This window comes from Erithacus rubecula, assembly GCF_903797595.1.
Source record: "Erithacus rubecula genome assembly, chromosome: 10".
In the NCBI taxonomy this organism is placed as follows: domain Eukaryota; kingdom Metazoa; phylum Chordata; class Aves; order Passeriformes; family Muscicapidae; genus Erithacus; species Erithacus rubecula.
Genome location: NC_136662.1, coordinates 21994034 through 22017522, shown reverse-complemented (window position 1 = coordinate 22017522; position 23489 = coordinate 21994034). Strand labels below are relative to the sequence as shown.

General features: G+C 38.2%; 1 protein-coding gene and 1 long non-coding RNA gene across 3 annotated transcripts in view; one reads left to right on the top strand and one right to left on the bottom strand.

The window, feature by feature from the left end:
* TUT4 (terminal uridylyl transferase 4) overlaps positions 1–23489 on the top strand; it is a 44155-nt gene that overhangs the window by 19908 nt on the left and 758 nt on the right. Inside the window, exons 8-29 of one of the 2 annotated variants that reach the window (XM_079313949.1) lie at positions 189–258; positions 1186–1312; positions 1760–1879; positions 2260–2481; positions 2642–2816; positions 4157–4899; positions 5371–5521; positions 6053–6139; positions 7506–7609; positions 7983–8040; positions 8136–8239; positions 8635–8724; positions 10601–10714; positions 11838–11915; positions 12299–12476; positions 12839–12886; positions 12972–13054; positions 14426–14541; positions 16158–16318; positions 17294–17391; positions 19821–20346; positions 22535–22708. In XM_079313949.1, the coding sequence (XP_079170075.1) occupies positions 189–258; positions 1186–1312; positions 1760–1879; positions 2260–2481; positions 2642–2816; positions 4157–4899; positions 5371–5521; positions 6053–6139; positions 7506–7609; positions 7983–8040; positions 8136–8239; positions 8635–8724; positions 10601–10714; positions 11838–11915; positions 12299–12476; positions 12839–12886; positions 12972–13054; positions 14426–14541; positions 16158–16318; positions 17294–17391; positions 19821–20346; positions 22535–22708 (3627 nt within the window). The remainder of the gene's footprint in view (positions 1–188; positions 259–1185; positions 1313–1759; positions 1880–2259; positions 2482–2641; positions 2817–4156; positions 4900–5370; positions 5522–6052; positions 6140–7505; positions 7610–7982; positions 8041–8135; positions 8240–8634; positions 8725–10600; positions 10715–11837; positions 11916–12298; positions 12477–12838; positions 12887–12971; positions 13055–14425; positions 14542–16157; positions 16319–17293; positions 17392–19820; positions 20347–22534; positions 22709–23489) is intronic. The other variant, XM_079313950.1, reaches the window with a different exon arrangement.
* LOC306805795 lies at positions 14941–16151 on the bottom strand. Its single transcript, XR_013775296.1, has 2 exons — positions 15182–16151; positions 14941–15069 (listed from the first exon to the last, which is right to left on the bottom strand). It is a non-coding gene; the product is annotated as an uncharacterized lncRNA (long non-coding RNA).

Genomic DNA, 23489 nt, shown 5'->3' with positions numbered 1-23489 from the left:
TCAGAAACACAGCCTGGCTCTCTGATACTGGTGGTAAGCATCAAAAGTGGCCAGAAAATCTTGGTACTGCTTAGCTACGCAGTACTTAATTTGAGTTGTTCTGAAAAATCATGGTATAAATATAATAATTTTAAAGACAGAACTGGGAAACTTGAAACAAAGTGTGTTTTTTCTCCCTTGTTGCTAAGCTGTCTACTCAGATGTGGAGTCGGATTTCCATGCCAAAGTTCCTGTTGTCTTTTGCAAAGATGTTAAGAGGTATGTGTGATTGACATTAAAAAGTTTTTAATGAGCTACTGTGCTTGTTCATAGCAACTGTTTGCCTGCACTCCTGACAAGAAGTATTACTGTCACATTCAGCTTACATTTGTATTAAAAGGGAGTTGTTCATACACAGAAATGTAATCTAGAAAGAAAGCTGCTTTTGTTTTTGTGCTACACAGAACTCACTGGGTGTAGGAATCTGACATTACTGTTCTCCTTTTAGTTAACTGGGGGAAAAGTAGAGTGGTTTTCAGTTATTTAAAATTTTTGCCAGCAGTTTTAAGCCAAGGCTTTAAAAACAATTTATAAGATACACATTGCCAGAAAGGACACATCATCTGACAGTTTCAATAAATTCCTAAGAAGTAGCAACCTCCAAAATGAAACATGATTTCTTGACTGGCCAGAGGTATGGACTAAAACTCTGGGGAAGTAAGTGCTACAAGAGTGGGCTTGTCTTTTCCTATTTGTAACAGAATAGAAAAAAATTGTTCTGAGAAACTAAAGGAAAGTTTTTAGAGGAGCTGTTTTATGTGTTTACCAACTTTTAGCGTGCAGGAGGTGTGGAGTGTTAATTAATTTACTAATTTAAGTGTTTGGAATGTAGACGATATACTTGGCTATTGAATTGTGCATGATAATGTAATTAAGTAACAGCAGAACTTAGAGCAAATTCTTAATGCTGTTTTGTACTTTTGCTGTCATGAACTCCTGTAAGTTCTAGATGCAGTCAATAAGTTGATAGTAAAAAGAAATAATTCTATTCTGTAGCTTTTTGTTTAAAAAAATCAGGTTCCTACATAGGGAGACACTGATGGATGTTTGTATTACAGTGGGTGTGATGCCCCACCTCCCCCTTCCCCAGGCATCATCTATATCACAGAGTGATAACCCTTTATCTGTTCTGCATTGTGATTGCAGTGGTTTGACCTGTAAAGTAAGTGCTAGGAATGACGTGGCTTGCCTTACAACTGACCTGCTGGCTGCACTTGGTAAACTGGAGCCTGTCCTGATTCCCTTGGTTTTGGCTTTCCGCTACTGGGCCAGAGTAAGTGATTTAATTATCCTCAACATTTCTTTTTAAGCACTGAGTACAACGTAGTTTGTAATGTAGCATAAATATGGTTGTAGAAAGGACTTTGTGCCAGTGCTTCACCCACCTCCATACATGAGATGCCGCTGTACAATAACATGTTTCATACTTGACTGAAATTCTAGATTGAAACCTAAATATGTCCCACAATCACAAAATGTGGTCAAAATGGAAAGAATAATGTATGATAAGGTGGTATTCCTTAAGGCACTGTATGGAGTGCTACAGTTGGTATTTTGTCTGTACATGGCATGGCATAACTACTGCAGTTTCTGAGATACAGCATTTTGTATTTCACTCTCCTATGTTTCTCACATTTCTTTAGTGTTTCTTGTTTTATATTAAACTGTAAACTAAAATTCTGGTATTACGTCAGAAAAGTAATTATTTATTCTCTTACAGCTCTGTCACATTGACTGTCAGGCTGAAGGTGGGATTCCCTCATATTCCTTTGCCTTAATGGTGATATTTTTTCTTCAACAAAGAAAACCACGTATTTTACCGTCCTATTTGGGCAATTGGGTAAGTGATTTGGTAATATAGTAACTTCATTATTAAATTGTTGGCATTTGTTCTGCATCCTGCAGCTTCATAAAAATGCAGAATTTGATTGCCAAAGAAAATTATAAATAAAATCATTGATACTTAATGCTCAAACAGATGATGCTTGATGATTCTGAAGAATTTTTTAAAAGGCACTTGTGGCAGGCTCTGTAGTTGTATCATCTGTGTTTTGGAGAAAAGGCAGTTATTTTCTTCTTTATTTCTCTGAATTTCTGTCTCTGACATCTGTTATTCTTGAGGGGTGTGAATACCACAGTAGTCAGTGTTACATTTGCTGAAAACTATTGGTGTATGTATTATATACAGTCTTGTTTCAGAGCCACTTTAATTGTTGTTAGATTGAAGGCTTTGATTCGAAGAGGCCAGATGACCACCAGCTGAAAGGGGTGGAAGATGAAGAATTTGTAAGGTGGGAGTACAAACCACCCACAAATGGTGCAGCAAAAAACTCTGTTGGAGCAGAAAGCAAAGCTAAAGCTGAACAACAAAAAGGTGGTGGCAAGAAGGCAACAAGCTCAGAAGTGGACAACCAAAGCAATGCAAAAGAGAAACATGGGATTGTAAGTCCTGGCTTTATTTAGTTGAAAAGCATTTGCTGTCTCTCATCTCTCTTTTTTTTTTTTTTTTTTTTTTAACATTGATGTTGGATGGAATCAGGACAAAAAATGGGGTAATATTAATTTCTTATTGCAGTTGAGCACTTGTGTATATGTTTTTCAGTCTCTCTTAGCATTCAAAACCCCTCACCAAGTTTCACTGGGGCAACTGTGGTTGGAACTTTTGAAGTTTTACACACTGGAATTTGCTTTGGAGGAATATGTCGTCAGCATACGGGTACAAGAGCTCTTAACCAGAGAGAATAAAAACTGGCCTAAGAGGCGAATAGCCATTGAAGGTAGGCTGATCCCTTCCCACTTCTGTAATCATCCTGCATTAGCATCTGTATTTGCTTAACTTGCAAATCTGTTACAGGAATTTGGACAATAAGTTTTTTTAATATGTATTTTATCAGCTATTTTGTGTCTTTAAAGACAAGTTTTCTCTGTCTGAAAAGCAGGGAAAGTCACTGAGTTACAGAGAAATGTATGGCATTCTGAAATTACCTTAAGAATAGAGAATTTGAGTATTTGAGGAAGGCTAAGAAACCATGTAAGGTGATACTTTTTTATAAAAGCATGAATAATGACTTTTGAACACTTTCTAGAGATGTTGCTGAAGTGGCTTATCTGTAACACTTGAGGAGATGGAGAGGACAAAGAGAATCATACAGACAGAGAATGAGGTGCAGAGGTACATTGAAGGATGAGTCAATAAGGTACAAGAAGAGTGAGAAGGAAAAGTAGAACAGAAAAACAAGCAATGCATTCTCAAGGCACAGGTTGAGTAGTGGATGTTGAGATCACTCCTGTGACTTTAATTTCCTCTCCCAATTCTTTTCTTCAATTACTTTTAGGTAGAGTTTAGAAAAAGTAGGGAAGTGTTTATTCAGCGTGTAGGATGTAAGGTGACAGGACAAATCATTGAGGAAGAAATGAGAAATAATTAAAAAATCTCAGATTGCATTCTGGTTCTGGCATGTACTTCACGTGCTGTTATTGGGTTATTTGTGGTGGTGTTTACTTTATGTTTTTTTACTTCTCATTTTTGCCTTTTTTTCCGATGTTAAGTTTTTAGTTGATGTATAAAGTAACAGAATCTCAGTTTGGTACTATCTTCCAGGCAAACATGTAGCAACTATGCAGGAAAACATTGATCTAGAAATCATTAGGAAGGACTAAGAATGAATCCTGGTGAGATTGGTTCCTACAATCCTTACATCCTTAATGTCACTCTTGGACAAATTAATTTCTTAAGGGAAATGAAAAATCCTTCTTCAGTGGAGGAAAAAAGGGTTCTGGCTGGCCTCTATTTATTTGTCTTTGTATGTTGATTATAATTTCTAGTTTAGAAATTGCCCATAATATAATGGTGCAATATACCCATGGTTTTCTTTTTGAGTAACACTATTTAGAATTGTTTATGATAGTCAGCCATTTGTGGCTGCACATTGGGTATGTTTTGTATGGAAGAATTCTGAAAAAACTTGTGGGTGTTTCATTCTCTAAGTATATCCAAATGCAGTTCTGGATCATAATATAAGAATCTCCTTAGCTGCCCTGTAATAACTTAGGGATTTCAGCTGCTTTGTGAAATGTACAAGTTAAAGATTAATTACATTGTTCTTTTTCTTCCCAGATCCTTTTGCACTAAAGAGGAATGTTGCACGAAGTCTAAATAGCCAGATGGTATTTGAGTACATCCTGGAGCGATTTAGGACAGCATATAAATATTTTGCATGTCCACAAAGTAAAGATGGGATTAAATCCAAGCCAGATACCAAGAAAAAAGAAAAAGGGAAAATGAATAATAAGAAATCCACAAGATCAGAAGAGCCTGTAGCAAACTGTTGCCTTCCACAAGAGGAAAATTTTGTAGATAAAGAAGTTACAGGAAGTGTATGTAACATACCAGAGAATGAAGTTGAATGTAATCAAGTGGAAGAAACTGTAGCCAAAAGATGCACTTCTCACAACACGGACTCTTTGCTACTTTCAACATTGGACTCTAGCTATGAAGAAGACAAAGAAGAAGCTTTATCCCTTATTCCCAATGAATGCTGTGAACTAAAGGAAGAATCACCTAATGAGAGGGATGATTTAGAAATTTCAGTGTGTCTAACTGAGGGTGAGCTTAGCCACCACTGTAACTGCAGTGCACATCAGCCTGATGACACCAATTCCAGTACTGAGTTTTCTGATGCTGAAAGCAGGCAGAGTTTGGTGACGGAGTTGTCTGCACAGACCAAGTGCACTGGCACCCCAGCTACCTCGGCCAGCTGCAGAGCAGTGCTGGAAACACAGGATCTCAAAGAGGAAGGCAGACTCTCAACAGAAGAAATGCATTATGTGTTTGATAAGTTTATTTTTACTTCAGGAAAGGTAAGTACTGCTGGTCATGTATCACTGGGCCATTACTTTTAAGTCATTAAATCTAAGAGTGGATGGATGCTGGGATTCCCACAGTGATTGTTTCAGTCTGGGTTATGGATGGGAGCTCTGGCCTTTGTAGAATACCTGTTATTCAGCTGGAAACACTACCCTGTGTGGCATTTGGATTAAATAGTCTATTTCCCTCATCTTAAGCTTTTTGATTTCTACGCAAAGAAATCTGGGTTTCTTTCTGGTTATTTGTGGGTTATTTCTGCCTTTCCCTCCTTTCTTGTAGAATTTCCAGTTGCTTTTAGGCACTGTGAGAACTAAATGCAGCTTGTTGAAAGGTGTTCAGTTCTTTGTAGAGGCTCTGTTGTTAAATGTCATATGTTAAATGCTCTTGGTTGCTTGGAAATGTTAAGTCTGCTGGACTGTCTTAAGTGCACAAATAGAATTTTCCTCTTTTTTTCCCCAAAAAAGCCACCAACTATAGTATGCAGCATCTGCAAACGGGATGGACATTCCAAAAATGATTGCCCAGAGGATTTCAAGAAAATTGATCTAAAACCACTACCACCAATGACAGACAGATTTCGGGAAATACTTGATATAGTGTGTAAAAGATGTTTTGGTGAGTTCAAAAAGTGTTTGTACTCCACTATATATTGTGATCTGGAAGAAGTAAAAATTCTAGGGTTAAATTACTTATTAACAATTATTCACAATTCAGTAGGAAGCTCTTCCAGGTGCCCTAGGCTCCAAAGGATGAATATTTTAATTTTCAGAAAATCCATGGCTGTGATACCTTATAACAGATTTGAGAAACTGATGTTATATGGCATTTTTTCACTTTTTTGAAAAGCTACTAGTGTACCTAGGAATCAGGCTCTGGGCAAAACTAATTTTTGTGCTTATCAAATTCTGTGGAATGTTTTGGGGGCCTGTGGTGGGTTAACCTTGGCTGGATGCCAGGTGCCCACCAGATTGAAGAATTGGATGCCTTGAAATAAAATCCTGAAGACTCTAATGATATAAAAAGAAAACCCCAGGTTTAAGCAAAGCAAGTATAAAAAAAACCCCATCCTATCTCTTAATTAACTGTAAAAGTTTCTTGAGATGCTGAATGCCATGTCTGACTGTGTTTTAATTTGTTTTTACTTAGATGAATTATCCCCTCCTTTATCTGAGCAACAAAACAGAGAACAAATACTGGCAAGTTTGGAGAGATTTATTCGAAAAGAGTATAATGGTATGTAACCTTAGGTAGTGATTCTTGAGAATGCTTTCTTCATGTTGTCCAGAACATAAAGATGTGATTTTTCTCATTTTATTTTCTTTGCTTGAAGCAAGGTCATCTTTTTTCCTTTCATTTGTAAAGCTGTCTTGCAGGCTTCAGCATTAAACATCCCTTCATGCTATTCCATGGAAACATCCCTAGAGTGGAGGAAGAGCTGCCAGATTAGTAATGCAAGCACAGGACTGCTCCAGTCAGGCCAATAAAGTTTGGTTGGGTTTAGAGTTAGCTTTGGTCATGAGCCAAGTCCATTTGTTGCCTAGTCACCAGTGCTTGAGTATATTAGAAATCTTAATGAGTTTATCTTCACATCTCTTATATAAAACAAGCAAAGGTGTCTCACTGCAGTGATGGAAGTCAAGGCACAGAGATGCCAAATGATTTTTTTTTTGTAGGAGGTGCAAAACAGTGCTAGAACCAGTACCAAACCCAGGTCTCCAGAATTCCAGTCCATGGAAGGCCATTCTGCTGTAGCTGACCTGTCATCAAGGAATTGGGAATTCCATCCACTGGCTGTGCCTCCAATTACTGGCAGCAGCTGAGGATTGAGACCTGTTACAAAGCCTTGAAAGACTTAAGGTTTAAAGTTTAGGAAAAAAGACTGGGAATAGGTGTTAGATGCATTTTCTTAGCATTAATTTCAATTGAACAGATCAATGTATTCTTTGCAGTTAGGAAAGAATTTGTTTTAATGACATAGTTTTGCCATCCAAGAATGAAAATACTTAGTAATATTATGTTTCAAGCAAAAATGTAAACAAAGCAATTGGAAAAGAATGTTCCATGAAGTATTGTAATCATACTGCTTGTATCTTATTGAAGAGTGTGTTATGATTGCAAAAACTCATTGACCGTATTTACCTAGTCATAGGAAAAATATGCAACCTAGATAAACTCCAGTGGGACCAGAAATATTACTTTGGCTACCCTAGGAATAGCTCTGTCTTATCTGTGGGGTGAAGCTGTACTGGTGACTGGGTTTGCACATTATTTTGATTTATTAAAAGCAGGGAAGTGCAGTTGCATACTGCAAAATATTGCACCACATGTAGAGATGCCATTTAATGATTATAGTAAGATACTTCAGTCATAAAAAATCACATTAAAAAATTCTTTATCCTGCCTTACTTTCTGTAAATTATTTCTGAAGTGTTGTGCTTCCTCCTTTATCAAATTTGAGGTCTTTGAAGTGACAGTATAAGCTGTCTTTAAGCTCATTTTATGGGCACCTGCACATCATAGTTAAGCAATATTTAATGCTGAGCACTTACCATTCAACTGTAAAACAATTTACCTTTTTTGTGTCTGTTCTTTTGATCAGATAAAGCCAGGCTTTGCTTATTTGGCTCCTCGAAGAATGGATTTGGATTTCGGGACAGTGATCTAGATATCTGCATGACATTGGAAGGTCATGAAAATGCAGAGGTAAGAGTTTTGAAATTGAACTACTAATTGAAATCTACTATTTTAAATTCAAGAATTCTTTAAGTTTTTTAAATTCAGTTAAGATTTCTGTACACAGGAAAGGTAGGGTTTGCTACCTGCACATTGGCTTGTTGCACTCTACACAACTGAAGCAAGCTCCAGCCTGTTTTACTTTTAATGCCTTATAGACACACAGTGTGCTATAGATGTCCACATAGAGCATAGGAGTTTGTGTAAGTTGATGTGCTGGCTTAATGCTTGCTCCTTTTTGTACATAGACTTTTCATCCATGAAATATATGTGATAGTAAATGTGCTTGTTGGAATAGGATCCATGTTTTAATATCTGAAGCTGTGCTCTTTGTTTTTCCTAGAAATTGAACTGTAAAGAAATAATAGAAGGTTTGGCAAAAGTTCTTAAGAAGCATCCAGGTAGGTACTTTAAAATTTTATTTGTTTTACAGTTAGATTTTTCTATAAATGTTGTTAATGGAAATGTTTTATGTACTAAAGTGTTGCTTCCTCAGGTTTGAGGAACATCTTGCCTATAACAACAGCCAAAGTGCCTATAGTAAAGTTTGAACACAGGCGAAGTGGCTTGGAAGGAGATATCAGTTTGTACAATACACTGGTGAGCATCTGCTTGTGTCCTTTTGTGTTCAAAGAAATCATTTTATCTGTTCTATCTTACCCAAATAGCCTTTTGAGAGAATAATTTTGAAACCAGAATGAAAATGCTTTTGTGTGTTTGTGTTTTTTCTTCTACATTGTTTAAATTCAGTGGCCCACACCTCAGACTGACCCAGGCTGCTGTGTATGACCTGATGGCAGAACAGGTTACAGCACAGAAAGTCTTGTTTTGGGGATACTTCTGAAAATCCACTGGTGCCACGTCCACCATGGCCTGTGTGCCATCATGAATAGTGCAGCTCATTCCAGCCTCCACCTGACACTGTGTAATTGCACAATTTCTTACATGATTGGCTCACCCTGATGCCAGTTTAATTATTTTTTCCCTTTTTCCAGGCACAGCATAACACAAGGATGCTGGCTACCTACGCAGCTATTGATCCTAGGGTGCAATATCTGGGCTACACAATGAAAGTTTTTGCAAAGGTAATATAAAAAAAAAGTACTTATTTGTACAATACAGTGTTTTCTGCTATAGGCACTTAGTTTGCCTTTTGCCAATACCAACTGGAGAGGAGACAGTAGCATGCTGTTGATATGAAGTGCACTTTCTTAAGCTTACTGTGCTCCATCTAACTGCATGTCAAAATCAAATCCTGGTACTTTCTACTATCTATTGAAAGATTTCTGTGTAAGAGGAAGCTGATGAAAGCAAATAACTTTGCTTTTTAATTTCAAACCAGCTGCAATTACAACGAACAGAAAATCCCATCTAAGCCCCAAGCAAGACTGGAAAAATTGGTAACTGTAAGATGTAGGGGAATGTGGATGTGCATGGGCTTCCCAAATTTTCATATCTGGGACCAGCCCAGAGATTACTGCTGCTTTCTTCTGGCACACTTGCCTTGTTTGACATAGCATAAAAGTCAGGATTAGGTAGGTATGGGGAGATGAACGAGTGCCTGAGCTTCTGTGATGTGCTTAGGACATACACTTGACTTTAAGAGTTTGGAAATGTCAGATCTCCTTCATCTTTTGTTTGATATTTTATCAAAGTGTTATACTATACAGCCTTTGATAATTGAAATGTGGCATTGCTTTTTGTTGAAGCTGCAGTATTAAATACAGCATATCCAAAGAAAGCTTAGTGAAACTGGGGCAAATAAAAAATGGCTTATAGAGAGTGCATCATGCTACCAGATGTTCATGTAATAAAATATATCAAGATGAATAAAATAACTTTGTGCCAGAATGGAATGGACACATTCATTATACTGTCACTGAGACTAGCAATGACTTTTTTTTTTAAATGTGGTCACAGTAGTGCACAATATTGCCATGTCTCTTCTGTGTCCAGATTAAAAATGCCTTGCATAGATAATAATTTTTTGTAGCATTGCATACTATTGTGCATGTTCTAAAAATATTACTGCAAAGATGAAATATAAGAGTTGTGGGATATACATTCCTAAATGTAAATGTATGGAAGTGACTTTGTAGCTATACACATATTCTGTTTTTAAGCAAAATGCCTCCTCCTCTGTTTGCATTGGCAGAAAACCCAGGAACAGCTGTCACTGCTGCTGCTAATGTGAAAGTAATTTGTGAATCCCTGTTTTTTCCAGCCCTAGGAGGTTAAAAATGCATTGTTTGATATGACACAGGCTTGAAACACAGGATAGCTTAGAAGCAGGTGCTATGGAAAGGTTATACTGTAATGAGATACTCAAACATAGTAAGGTAATTTACTGATCAGAGTCACAGAAAGGCTTGGGTTGGAAGGGACCTTGAGCTCATCTGGTTCCAGCTCCCTGGCTTGGTCAGGGGTGTTTGTTTGCACTGTGCTGTGCAGGCTGCACCATGGTTTAATTAGATATGTGTATGTTTGCTAGCAAAATGCCACGTATGGCCTGCACTACCAGTACAACGTGGAAATAGTTGCTGTTAATGAATTATTTTTTTAAGGGGAGGGGCAACCAAAATAATAAGGAATCACAGAAACAGCTCTTGCAGCATGAGTTAAGGAAAATTAAATTTTATGGTATTGAAACCTGGGATTTATGTTTTGAGGGTTTTGATTTGGTTTTGGTTTTTTTCAGTTTGGCATATTATAAATTTTTTTAAGGTATTTTGGCTATGAAAAGCTTTTCTGTTTTTATGTTAGACAAATTATGCTGTGGATTTGCCAGATGGCAGTTGACTCTTGGGTGCATTTATTTTTCAGGCTTCATAAAACAATTTTTAATTATGAGGTGAATGTATTTGCTGTTACTTAGGGGGTTTCTGTTTGCTCTCTGACATAGTTGTGAGTCTTGAACAGTAAAATGTAAATTCAGCATTTGTTTAAAATGTATTTTTTCAGCGCTGCGATATTGGTGATGCATCCCGTGGTAGTCTGTCTTCGTATGCCTATATTCTTATGGTTTTGTACTTTCTACAGCAGAGAAATCCACCAGTTATTCCAGTTCTTCAGGAGGTAGGTTCAGAAAATGAGGCTATGAGAATAGATGCACTTCTTCTGCAAGCCAAATATGAGAAGTTTGGGATTTTAGGATCAGAGGGGATAAATGAAATATGGGGCCCTTCGATCAGCAGGTTCTTAACTCCTTCTTGGCTTTAGGAGCAAAACTTATCAAGAAAATTAGATCAAAACTGGGAGTCTGTTGTGCCTAAGATCTGCTATTATATTTACTTTGGGATTTTGGTGTTACGATGATATTTATATTCTGAACAGGATATAAAAGAATTGGCAGGTGGTATAGAGAGAAGGGAATTGTAATTATGAGACTGTACCAGATGCTCTTGAAAAGTGAGTCCAGCTCTTCAACCAGTTATTGTCAGAAGCATTATTTATTGCTCAACACTTTATCTGTAAGATAAAAAGTTTATTCTGCTATTTAATGAGGGGAAAATAAGATAATTGATGCTTTGATGCATCTTTAAAGAAATATTTCACATATACCAGGAAACTTAATTAAGAAATCAATGTTCTGCACCACCATTGTACCGCTGGGGAGAATATAATTATTCACCTATCTGACTCTTCCTGGATACACTCTGGAACTCCCAAGCACATCTGAAAATGATCCCTTTCTGCCTCTTTTGGTTTCTTTGTGCAAGAGGAAAATTGGCTTAAGCATTGCAGTTGAGACTCATAGACTTTCTTGCTGATACTTTAGTATCTGATACTTTAGTAGTGGTTGGGGATTTTTATTTTAGTGCTACCCCGAGAGTGCATTTAAATAACAGTGGAATTTCCCCTTGGCTGTGCTAAAGTCAAAATGTAATAGAAATCATATAAAGTCTCCTTAGAGAATCTGTGGGCAAGAGAGATGTTGGAATCTTGACAAGGTAATTCAGTCGTGTTTTCTTAGTTGCAAAGAACAAGGAAAAATTAAATATCCAAATAATTTGAGAGGTACAGCAACAGTGCAAAAAGACTTTCAAACATTTTACCAATGGGAAATTCTGTCTGTATAAGAAGTAATTGTTAAAATTAAAGAATTTATGGTTTTGTGTTATTTTTTTACCAAAAGATCTGCAAGTATTGTACGGTGACTTCGGATTAGAGCAGTAACTGTCACTCTCTGTTCTGGCAGATATTTGATGGCAAACAGATTCCACAAAGAATGGTGGATGGATGGAATGCGTTTTTCTTTGATGACATGGAAGAATTGGTAATATTCTAATTCCAGAAGAGTAACTAAAATTTAAACCTTGCTTTTCAGGGAAAGTAATACATTTTTAACAGTGTAATATATAAAAGATTAATTTTATTAATTGATTAAACTTCTATATCTGCATGTTGCAAGTTCCTAAATGAGTCCTGTTTTGCTAAAATGAGTTTATTTTGCTTGGTTTATTTTAAGTAATTTCTAAATAACATAAATTAGGAAAAATACTTTTTATTCTTAACAATAGTCTAGGTTTAGTCTTAACTGTAGTGATGTAACCTTATTTTAACCAAAAGAAACCATTCATAGCAAACATAGAGAGGTATTTCAGGAGAAGCAGTGCTGCAGTAAGTGTAGCTGAGTAAATTGTCTTCAACTGCATGCAGAAGAAGCGTCTGCCTTCTCTTGGAAAGAACACTGAATCTCTTGGAGAGCTCTGGCTGGGGCTGCTGCGGTTCTACACTGAAGAATTTGACTTCAAGGAATACGTGATCAGCATCCGGCAGAAGAAGCTGTTAACCACCTTTGAGAAGCAGTGGACATCCAAATGTATTGCCATCGAAGGTACTCCTCTGCTGAATTGAGTTTCCATTCATGAGTGTCAGAAACTCTGTTGCTTGAGAAGCTGTTTTCTTTGCACAGGATCTTTATGTGAGGAAACTACAGTCGGTGTTTTAACAGAAACATTAATTGTTTGCAAGTCCTACAGCTCACAAAATTGATGAGACTCATAACTTTTACTAAATGTCAGTGAATTGCTCTTCTTACTGTACTGTGGTTAGTCACAGTTTTAAACCTCTCAGCGTTACTTTGCTATAATCTACTCTGTGAATGCATTTAAAATGGAATTCTCTGCATTAAAATAAAAAAGTCTGGTGCAGCATATTTTTTCCAACTCTGATCTTTTTTCTCCTTTCTTTGTGCAGATCCTTTTGACTTGAATCATAATCTGGGTGCTGGAGTCTCTAGGAAAAGTAAGCTATTAATGTCTGCTATTGATTAATGTTCACTGAATTGTGCCTTTTCTGTTGTTTTCCAATAACTGTCTTTCTTCAATAGTGACCAATTTCATAATGAAGGCGTTCATCAATGGGAGAAAATTATTTGGTACTCCATTCTACCCAGCTGTTGGAAGAGAAGCTGTAAGTTCTCAGCGTATTTAGTATGTTTTTAAATTTTCTTTGTCTACTGAATTGATGCAGATCTCTTGTATGTATTTATCAATTCGATATGTGTAATTATACTTTGTCTGCATTAGATGTGTAGCTTAGTATTGGGCTCCTGGAATTCAGAGGAGTAGTTGGATGGGTGATGGGTATTACTGGCAATTATTATTGGGGAAAGTAAGTTTAATTTGTGTTTCATTTTTTATAAAAACTCCCACTGTATGATGTTAAGTATTGTAGGAAACTGCAAATTGGGCTGTAAAACCCAGAAACAGATCTAGGAACTTTGCTGGCTCTTCATGTAGGTAAATAAAACAGATCCAAGAGATGTTCCATTCTATTTATTTTTCCATTTGGTGGAGATAGTAAGAATTTCCGCTTAAGCAAGGAATAGGATGATGACTGATTATTTTTTTGAACAGTTGATCTTTAAAATTTGCATAGTGAGTCAGGGTGAGGATTGTGTTCATGCAATATCATTTTGGAGAAAGTATTGCTCTGTGCTACAGGGTCCAGTCATTGATATGTAAGATAACTATTTTTTTTTTTAAATATGAGCAAATAAAATACTGTAATTAGTATTTTTAAGATCAACAGAGAAAGGCGTTTTCTAAAACAGTTTAGAGGGCTGTTCTCCCAGTGGCTTTTAACAGAACTTGAGTTTCTAAAGGATTTTAAAAATCTTTTGAAACCTTTTAATTCCCTTCATCCTTCCCTATCTTCTCTTTTCCATTTGCTTGCTTTATCTGTTTTTTTTTTCCCTGAGTTTGTACCTTTATTTCAGTCTTTCAGGCAAGACAGTACTTTCACAATATTTATGTTGCTCAGAGGCTGTAAACTGTGGCCTTTGTGCTGACACACATCAGAACTGCAGCTGTCCTGAGCAAATTCCAGGGGAGGGGAATGATACAGGTCAGTCTGCAAATGCTCCATCTGTTTCCCACCTGAGCTGTGTTCTGTCTAAAGGGATGTAGTCATGTCATCTGGGAAGGGACATTGGCTGCTTTGGAAAGCACACAAGCAGTGACTCAGATACCAAAATAGATGTTTTGCAATAAATTGCCCTCTGAAGAGCCTTTGGGGAGGCAAAAGGTGGGCAGCAGGCTGGAGCCTGGAGAAGCTGTTCTGCAAATTCAGCCCTAAGACCAAATAGCCCTTTTTAGCCCAAACTGCTCCATATCTCTGAAAAAGCTGCCATTATCCAGGGGAAGAAAAGGACCAGGTGTAATCTCAGAAGTGGTAACATTCAGGGAGCAATAAGAGATGAAAGCTGACAATTTGACTTTCATTCCTCAGAATTGTAAGTGAATGCTTTATATATTTTATCTGTCTGGTGTGTTTTGATAGGAATACTTTTTTGACTCAAAAGTGCTGACAGATGGGGAATTGGCACCCAATGACAGATGTTGTCGTGTGTGTGGAAAAATTGGTCACTACATGAAAGACTGTCCAAAGAGGAGGAGGTAAGTAATACACAAACGATAATGAAATCTTTGAGATTAATTCATGAGGGATTTTGATATTTGAAGATTTAATGGAAATGAAAAATTGCTAAATTACAGAGAAAACCAAAGCTTCATATCTGATCCTCAATTTCGTATCTTATTTTTTCTTTTTTTTAAACAGTTTCTGATCACCTTTTTAAATCTGAAATGGAAGCACATAGAGTAAAATCAACAGTCTATAGAGTGTTAATATGTAGATAAGCTTAACTTAAAACTTAGATCACTAAATTATCTTTTTATAGTGTAAACATTCAGATGGTGAACATATCACATGGCTGCAAAATTCATCATCTGTTAAAATGGATTTCCTGTAGTGATCATGTTCAGAGGACAGTGTTGAATTTGAATTGTTCTGTAGATCTGATAACGTACATCTGCAAGGCAGGTAAAAGTTCATTTATTAAACTCTAGGATTAGTTAAAATGTACACAGTTAAAGTGCATTTCTGTAACATCATATTAGTGCTAGTCACTAGGTGATCTCACACTTGTAAATTAATTTCACTCAGGAATTTTGGGTCCAGGACTCCTGCAAAAGGAGTCCCCAGATGTGCAGGTCAATGTTTCCAAAGAGAATTTAGTAGAAATTGACTCCTCACTTTTTACAGCTTTGGCTGTTTAATGACCCACTCAGCCTAGATTGTCTGACTCCTCCTAAAGCCTGTTGAAGCCCTAAGAGTGCAAATTAATCTGGGCTTTTTCATATGCTCCCTATGTTCAGTTGTCTCCTCCATAATTCTTCAAAGGATTCTTGGTCTCTTCCTGCTAAAAAAATCTTTATTTACAGCCTTTTATTCAGTTAACAGAGTTCAAGATACATGAAAGTGCACTGGAACCCTGTGGTCACAGGTGGACTATTTCTTTCAGATGTTCTCTGTACAAGTATTAGTACATGGGGTTGCATCAACTCTTTCCCTACATCTGCCTCAGGAAAAGAAGTTGTGATCTGTTCTTCACATAAACTGCTACTACAGCACAGCCACACAGAATCTCTCTCAGATTGTATATACAGCTCACAAAATAATATTATTATTTAACAATCCTGTAGATACCTTGTGGAAAAAGACCTTGACTTCTTGTCTTGGTTCCCAATCTCTAGTTCTCCTACTGTATTAGAGTTGAGGGTTTGAAAGAACCTCAGTGCCTTGTTGCACATCCTGTCTGGGCTCAGATAGTGACAGAGAAATGTGCCCTGTCCAGTGAGGGGGAGATGGTATGAACGAGGTACAGCTCACTTGTTTTGGGTGTATTCTGACTCAGTGGGATTGCTGGATAGAACTGCTCCCCAGCTACCTGGCAGGCTAAGACTGCTTAACTGCAGGCAGAGTTATGCCCTAATACAGTCAGACAGCTTTTGGACAAATCTGGGGAGCTTCTAACTCCATTCAGTTTATGCAGGCTGTTAACCAGCCCAGAATCTGGAAGTGTTTTTTGGGATTCCTGAGATATTTGTATTCTGGTACAGCTGTTGGTTATGTAACTATTCCCTTTGAACACAACAGTACAACAGCTCTACAGGGATTATGTGTTTGTGTGTGTGGTTTTGTGATATCGCTAATAAAAATTATTGTTCAGGTTGAAGAAAAAGGAGAATGAGAAAGATGATGAAAAAGAGGTGAAAGAAGATGACAGAGAAACAAGAGAGAAAAGGTGTTTCATCTGTGGGGATGTGGGTCATGTTAGGAGAGATTGTCCTGAATTCAAACAAACCCGTCAGAGAAATAATAGTGTGCCAGGTAAGTTTGTGTTAGGATAATTTGAAAGCTCTGAGATCTCTTTTCTCTAGGTTTCTGTACAGACTTGGTAATTATCTCAAGAGAAATAATCCTGCAAGTAATGTTTCAGTCATTGAAAATACAGCTTTTAGTCTGTGTTGCTTTTCTGCAAGGGGAGTAACGTCTCCTGAAGAACAGTCTTTGCATGGGTGGTAAAAATGTACTCAGCAGTAAAATACAGTGTACTTCAGGGTATTGCATAATTTGTATTACACTCACAATTGGTTCATTTAGAAGTAGTAATAGTAATTATAGTAACAATAGTAATAATAATAATAATTGAATGCATTTCCTCTTCCAAATGTTTCTCAAATGTTAGCTAACCCTCCATCATCTGTGAGAGGTAAGTAAATGTATTTTCAGCAAAAAACAGTGCTTTTTCAGTAACACTTCAAAAAAAGCATACAGAGGAATTAGGCTAAACCCAGGTTTCAAATTACTGATAGTACTTAGAGAAGATTAGTTGAAAACTCATTCATATTAGGCCCTTGGGTGCCTGTGGTGGTTGAAAAAGTACAGGAAGCATTCATAAGTGAACTTCTGAAGAACCTTGCTTCTGTGCTCTGTTATCCTTTAGTCTTTTTTTTAGTTTACTTTCTTGGCCCAGAAGTTTCTGCTGTCACTAATGCTATTTAAAATGCCACTGCTTACAGCAGTAATATGGATACATATATAAAGCAGAGCTCCAGCCTGATAGCAACGTGAGCCTTGTTCCTGCTAGACTTTATTTTACTCAAAAGTAGACTTTGTGTTTAGCTCCTGTAGCTTTTAAAGTTATTTGCTGCCAGTAGAGAGAAAAGTTTCCACTTTAAGAAGAGGAGAGGTGAAAGTGCTTTACCTACTCTGTGTCACATGAGAGTTAAGGTGTTGCTGCCTCCCAGTTCTCATTATTCTCTCACCCTCTGGGTTTTATTAACACTTGTGTTCCTTGATCAGGCACGCAGCTGGTCCGGAGCATGGTCAATTCCCAGCTGGTGGCTGTGGGCCAGCAGCAGGTGGAGCGGCCCCTGCGCACCAGGCAGTCATCAGAATGTGTAAGTGCTGGGAGCAGGGGACTGCAGGGAGCACAGCTCTAGCAAACCAGCCATGCTGGGAACAGGTTTGCATGGCTTTTCTCAACAGATCCTGGACTTTATCATGACAACTGCACTCTGCCAGTTAGTGGAACTTTGATTTATGATGTATTGTGTCTTGGGGAGCATTTATGGTTTTTCAATATGGAAACCTCATAGTCAAGTTTGATATGAGATACCTTGTGATTCTGAAAGGCCAGATTAAGCTAGGATGCCTTTCAAATTCTCATTATTCTGGCAGTGTTCCAGAGTTGGTAAGGGAGATAAAGCATAGCTCATCATTAAAATGGAGACTTAGGTTAGCCACAACCATGACTTAGGGTTTAAGAGATCGTTCCTAAGGGACTGTCATGTGTAGACACAGGACACAACTGAGTCATACTTCAATAAAAAGTCTGCCACAGCACACTAGAAGCACAAGCAGAACAATGGGGAAATTTTTGATAGTTTTATCCTAGAATTTTTTCAATTCTCTGTAGAGCTACATAAAATATGTTTAATCGGCTTCTGAGTTGAGATGAGTAGCAGAGGGTATTTGAGCAAATACAACTGCTGGCATTTAATATTTTTGGAGCAGACAGTACAGCAGAAATTAATTTATTTTATGCTGTTAGTTTGAGAAGCATGTTCCTGCTAATGAAGATGGCAAGTAAGCAAATACAGTAATCAGGGCTGCTGATCACTAATGCTCTTTGTTCAGTTTGCTACTTTCCTAACTTATCAGCAAGCATTTTTTTGAATGCTGGCTCCAGGAATGGAGTTCTCATGACTTACAGTGTGCTACTGGAGAGGGACTGATACAGCCCTTATCTAAGTGAGGGGCTGAACATGCCACAGGAGTACTTTTTTTAGGAGCCTTGTATTTCTGCCTGAGGAATTGAAGCTGAACATGTGGGTGCGCTCAGAGGCAGGCACATCATGTGGACATTCTTGTGTCACCTGGATGTCATGGACTCTCTGTGTGTTGCGTGGTTGTCATTTGACCAGGATTTCTTGGTGGATATGTTCTGTCCAGGAATTGGTTGAGAAGAATGGGAAGGGGGAATATTGGTGAAGTAAGAGGGAGAGAATAGGAAGCAAATCAACAGGCTGAAGTGTAATATGCCTCCTCTCCTGCTGCTGGCACATTCAGTGCATGCTTGTGGTGGGTTAATATTTGCGGGAATGTTTGCAGTCAGTGCATGTGCTTTATAACATTTAAACTGTTGAACTAGTGATCATCTTTCAAATCCCAGGTTTTACCTTCTCTTCCTGGTTTGATAGAAAGGTATAGGAGGCACTCATACAGGCACAGTTGGAATAGCAGCAGGGAAAATCCCAGCTTCTGGGCTCCAGCTTTTTTGCTCAGGCACAGACACACAGTGGGCTGCTGGAGGGGATGCTCTGGCATGGGCACGTCCTGCAGACACCTCTGGTTTTTTGGAGACAAGTGGCTGCCAGTTTAAATGGACAGGTGAATAGTCAGGAATACTGACAAGCTGGAAAGACTTAACTCCATGTGTTCAACAGCAGCTGAGGCTCTTGGATCTTGGCTGGCTGCTGTAGTCTGTGGAGAGGAGTCAGTCTCAGGGGGAAAACGAGAGCTGAGATTCTGGTTTAGGTACCTGTCTCATGTCTCTGGAGGCCCTTATTCCATCAGCATCTTGTCTCAGTGGTTAAAACCAGATTGGGGAATCCAGATACTGGCATTAAGTATTGGCACATAAACTGAGTAACTCTTTTCCCAGCCACTCCATTTCTTGAAGTGCTTCTCTGTTCAGTTGCAACTCCAAACAGATAAAATAGCCTCATACCTGTTTCTGTTACTGGTGGAAGGGAAAGCCTTGTAAGAGCTCTGCAAAGACTGTAATAATTGCTATTACTGTGCCTTTAGCCATGGCCAACACCAGGATATGAAGGTTGAAACTGGGTTTTTGGAATTTGCATTTCTTGTTTGACAGATATTTAAAAATGAGAGAAATATTAGGAACTTACTTTGGAATTACTTAAAAAGCTATGCAGTATTAAGAACCACTCTATTTTAGAAGTAAGGCAATTATTTAATGAGATACTGGGCTGTATATAAGTAGGGTAGGAAAGACACTGATTAAAAATCAGAAGCAAGTGTTTGAGGAGTCTAATGAAGAGCTTGGGGCTAATATTTGCTTAGAATGGTGTTTCTGATGGTGGGATGTGCTACATTAACAGACCAAATTATCTGTTGGTGAAAGTCAGTGTCAGTTTAACTGCACTTACTGAAGCCAACAGGAACTTGGGCGCAGTGCTTGGGGTGTTGCTGGGGAGTGCTTTGCTGTTTTATAATTAGTCTAATACAGTGGGTGCTTATTAAAGAAAACACCATTAAATAGCCAGTGGACTAATCAGAAATACATACTTTTTTTTTCCTCCAGTCTGATTCGCATCAGTCATCTTACTCTCCACAACCTCAACAATTCCCACAGAATTCCTCTCAGCCAGCCTCCATTAACCAGACTCAGCCACAATCAATATCCCAGTCTAAGCACGTTCCTCAGCCACAGCAGGGTGCACAGCCACCCCATCAGGTCCAGCTGCCTTTGTTTAACTTTCCCCAATCTCCCCCAGGTCAGTATTCCACCTTGCATAACCTGGGACTACTTCAGATGCACCATCACCACCAAATTCAGCTTCCCAACACTTCTTGGCCTATTCATGGGCCTGTTATTCACTCTGCACCGGGTAACCCTCCTCATTCTACAAATGTTCCATTTTCTATGAGATCTGGCAGCAGCAGCACCACAAATAACCAGAGCAGTGTAAGCTTGAATGATCCCAGTATCATCTTTGCACAGCCTGCTGCCAGGCCCATGGGAATCCCCAGCACTTCTCATGAGGGACACTGGCACAATCCTGTGACTCCAAACTCACTGGTGAACAATGGCACTGTGGGGAATTCAGGTAACTCTTCTCTGTTGTATCAAACCTCTCGCACTTTGTGTACAAGTGTTAAGTGTTACAGGAACAGCTAACTCTTTCAACTTGTTTGACAAAAATATGATGCTTAAGAAACCAAATCGTGATTTTCACCTGTCTTGACATTTTCATAGGAAAAAAAATTAGACTTGGTCACCGTAACTTCTAGGTATTAGTCCTGTCTGCCATTAATGGCTGTGCAACAATGAGAAATCCTGCATTCAACTGAGAAACCTCCTCATCGTTTGAATCACTCCCATTTCTGTGAATGTGCTGATAAACAATGGATTCCTTATATCAAACAATCATGGAAATATTAAGGTTGGAAAAGACCTCTAAGTTCAACACATCATTACATGATTTATTAGACAAATGCTGAGGTTGCAACCATGAACTTAGAGACTGGCAGAATTACAGTTGTGCAAGTTGAATATTGTCTCCTCACCTCTAGTACAATATAATATTTTATCCATTCTGTTTTTTCCTGTGGCTTATCCTGCCATATTTAACTTCCATAATCTTGATGTTGATTCCTGACAATATGTTTTCCTGTGACAAGTGGGCAACATCCTCTTGCCTCATAGCAAAGCCAAGTACAGTGGTATGTTTGAGGCTGAGAAAAAGCAATATATAATAATTAAGGCCCATTCAGTTTTCTCTGCAACATCATATGTGGCAGCCCCTAAATTTTAACTGTTAACCTTTACATCATTAATCATGATGATGGTCTTCTGATTTATTCTGAGTGTATAAGTCCTCCTATGTTTAAAAAATCAAATCCTTAATACAATGTACTGGTGCAGTTGTTCATCCTAATAAGAAAATTCTGAATCTCCTGCCCAGCCTTTCTCTGTACTAATACTGTGATTGTCAGTAAAAGTAGATTTTAAGCTAAGTCTACAGTTTTGGATGAGGAATAATTCATCAGAGGGCTTCAAACATGTATTAAGTTGCTGGAGATAAATGATTTTCTGTTAAAAGCTTTGTGGGAAATATATTTTAAAGGATACAGGAACTTTTACCGGTGTGTTTTCTGTGTCTCCAGTGTGCTCTGTCCCTACCTCTCCATTTTGGATCATCTCATCTGTCCCCTTCTCCAGCTTTGTCTTTCCTTCAAGCAGTTCCTTCCAATCCACATGTCCTTACTAAGGCAGCTGCCTTCTTTCAGACAAGCTCCATAAATTCTAATTCCTTCACCGTGTGCCGCCAGTCACAGTATTTTTTCCCATTCCTCATCTTCCATCAATTTCCAACCTCCTCACACTCCTTTTCCTAGTTCCCAATCATAGTAATTTTCCTCTGTGAAGTTGAATCAGTTTAATTTCCTTTTTGGCTTAGATGCCATTAAGATGAATGCACAGTAGAGATGAGCTGTCTACTGTCTGTTTGAAGTATGGTTTCTTACCTCCTCAGGACAATTTGAGAATAGTAAGTTTGAGGAAACTTTGTCCTGGCTTACATAACCTTGCCTTGAAAGGAGCTCCTTTAATTTTCTTTTCAGTAGACAGCTGATCAGAAGTAGGATCAAGAAGTATCAAGACAGACAACTCTTTTTCATGCATACTCCAGAGCTGTGCCTCATGTTGTGGGTCCTGCCTCCTTGGATGCTTGATTTCTCATCCTTAATGTTGCAGTGATATCAGAATTGTAAATGGACTAGCTTTACAATTTGTATACTTCTTTCCAAAGTTTATATATTTTTCTCTCTAAGAAAATCACTTTTAAAGTCAGTCCAGTGATCTAATAGCAAGTTTCTTAAGCATGTAAGTATTAGTGGAATTCCAGTGTACATGAGTTATTTCTTGCAGAGGATAACAGGTTTCATGTCACAGATCTGTCAGTGATAGTGGACACACAGTTTGTGTGGGATCAGACAGTAGCTCTGAACATTGCTCAGACCTCATATTTTTCATCATGAGAAAGTCATAAAAATACTGAAATTGTAGCTCATGATTTTAATATTGAGTCATCCTCTCTCTTCCCAATAATTCTATTATAGTGAATAATGAAGTAATTTAGGTGGTAATTTTTACTGATGTATATTTAAAAAAAAAATCAGACTGATCGCATTAAGTCCCCTGCAAACTGTTATTTAAAATGTAAATTGTATTTGTGACTTACTGTTTAATTATTTCAACTTGCAATGTGCTTTTCCCTTTCAATTGAAAACTAGATCAGGGTTTCCAAGGACAGTTTGGTAAAATGAACCCTCCTTCTGTCCCTTGGGACCATGGGACCCCTACCCATTTTCCTCTCCTCCGAGGAGCGTGGCCTTACAATATGCCTCAGAACTACATGCAGCAGGGAAATGCCAGCTACCCACCGAACAAACCTTTCTACCCTCAAGGTACTAGAACCAGTATGTGAATCAACAGCTCATGCACCATGTCTCTGTACTGTCTCAAAGGCTTTAAAAGCCAAGGAATCATGTGTCACTCGCTAGGCTCCCTGGAATCAAAACAAATCCCAGAGTCATATCAGCACTTCAGCTTCCTCTGTGGATGAATGAAAAGCTTTGTGGGAGGGAAGGGTTAAAATAAAATACTGAAATCTGAGCCAGTCTGCAGCTTCTTGCACTTCCAGCCTCTTTTTATTTGCTGCTGCTGGCTCACTGTAGAGCTGCCTCTGTGTCAGTAGAGGTTAAGATGATTGGCCCATGAGTGTGTTCAGAATATGAAAAAAAAATTGTCATAATTCACTTTATTTGGCTTTTGTACCTTGCTTTGTGAAATGATTTATATAGATAAAAGATTATCTAGACCAGCTCAGGTTGGAAGGGGCCTCAGGAAGTTTAGTCCAGCCCATCCACAGTAAGAACAGCACTGACTGCAAAGTTAGGTCAGGTTCAGTTCACCAGGGAACTGGGAAGGACTGACTTGATTTCAGCTCTGATGTTTATGAAAGGTAAAGGTGTTCAGCATCTGGCAGGAGGGGGAAAAGACCTCCACTACCAGAGAACTGATGCTCAAATTTGACTTGGAGGATGTGTAGCTTCCATGTTGCTGGAGTCACCTGGGCTAAAATGAGATACAGGCATGAAATCCTTTTTCAAAATTATTTGCTCTAGCAGGGTTTCCAAGTGAAAACTGAATTTACTTAAAATCCCGAAAAAACTTTTGTTAAATAAC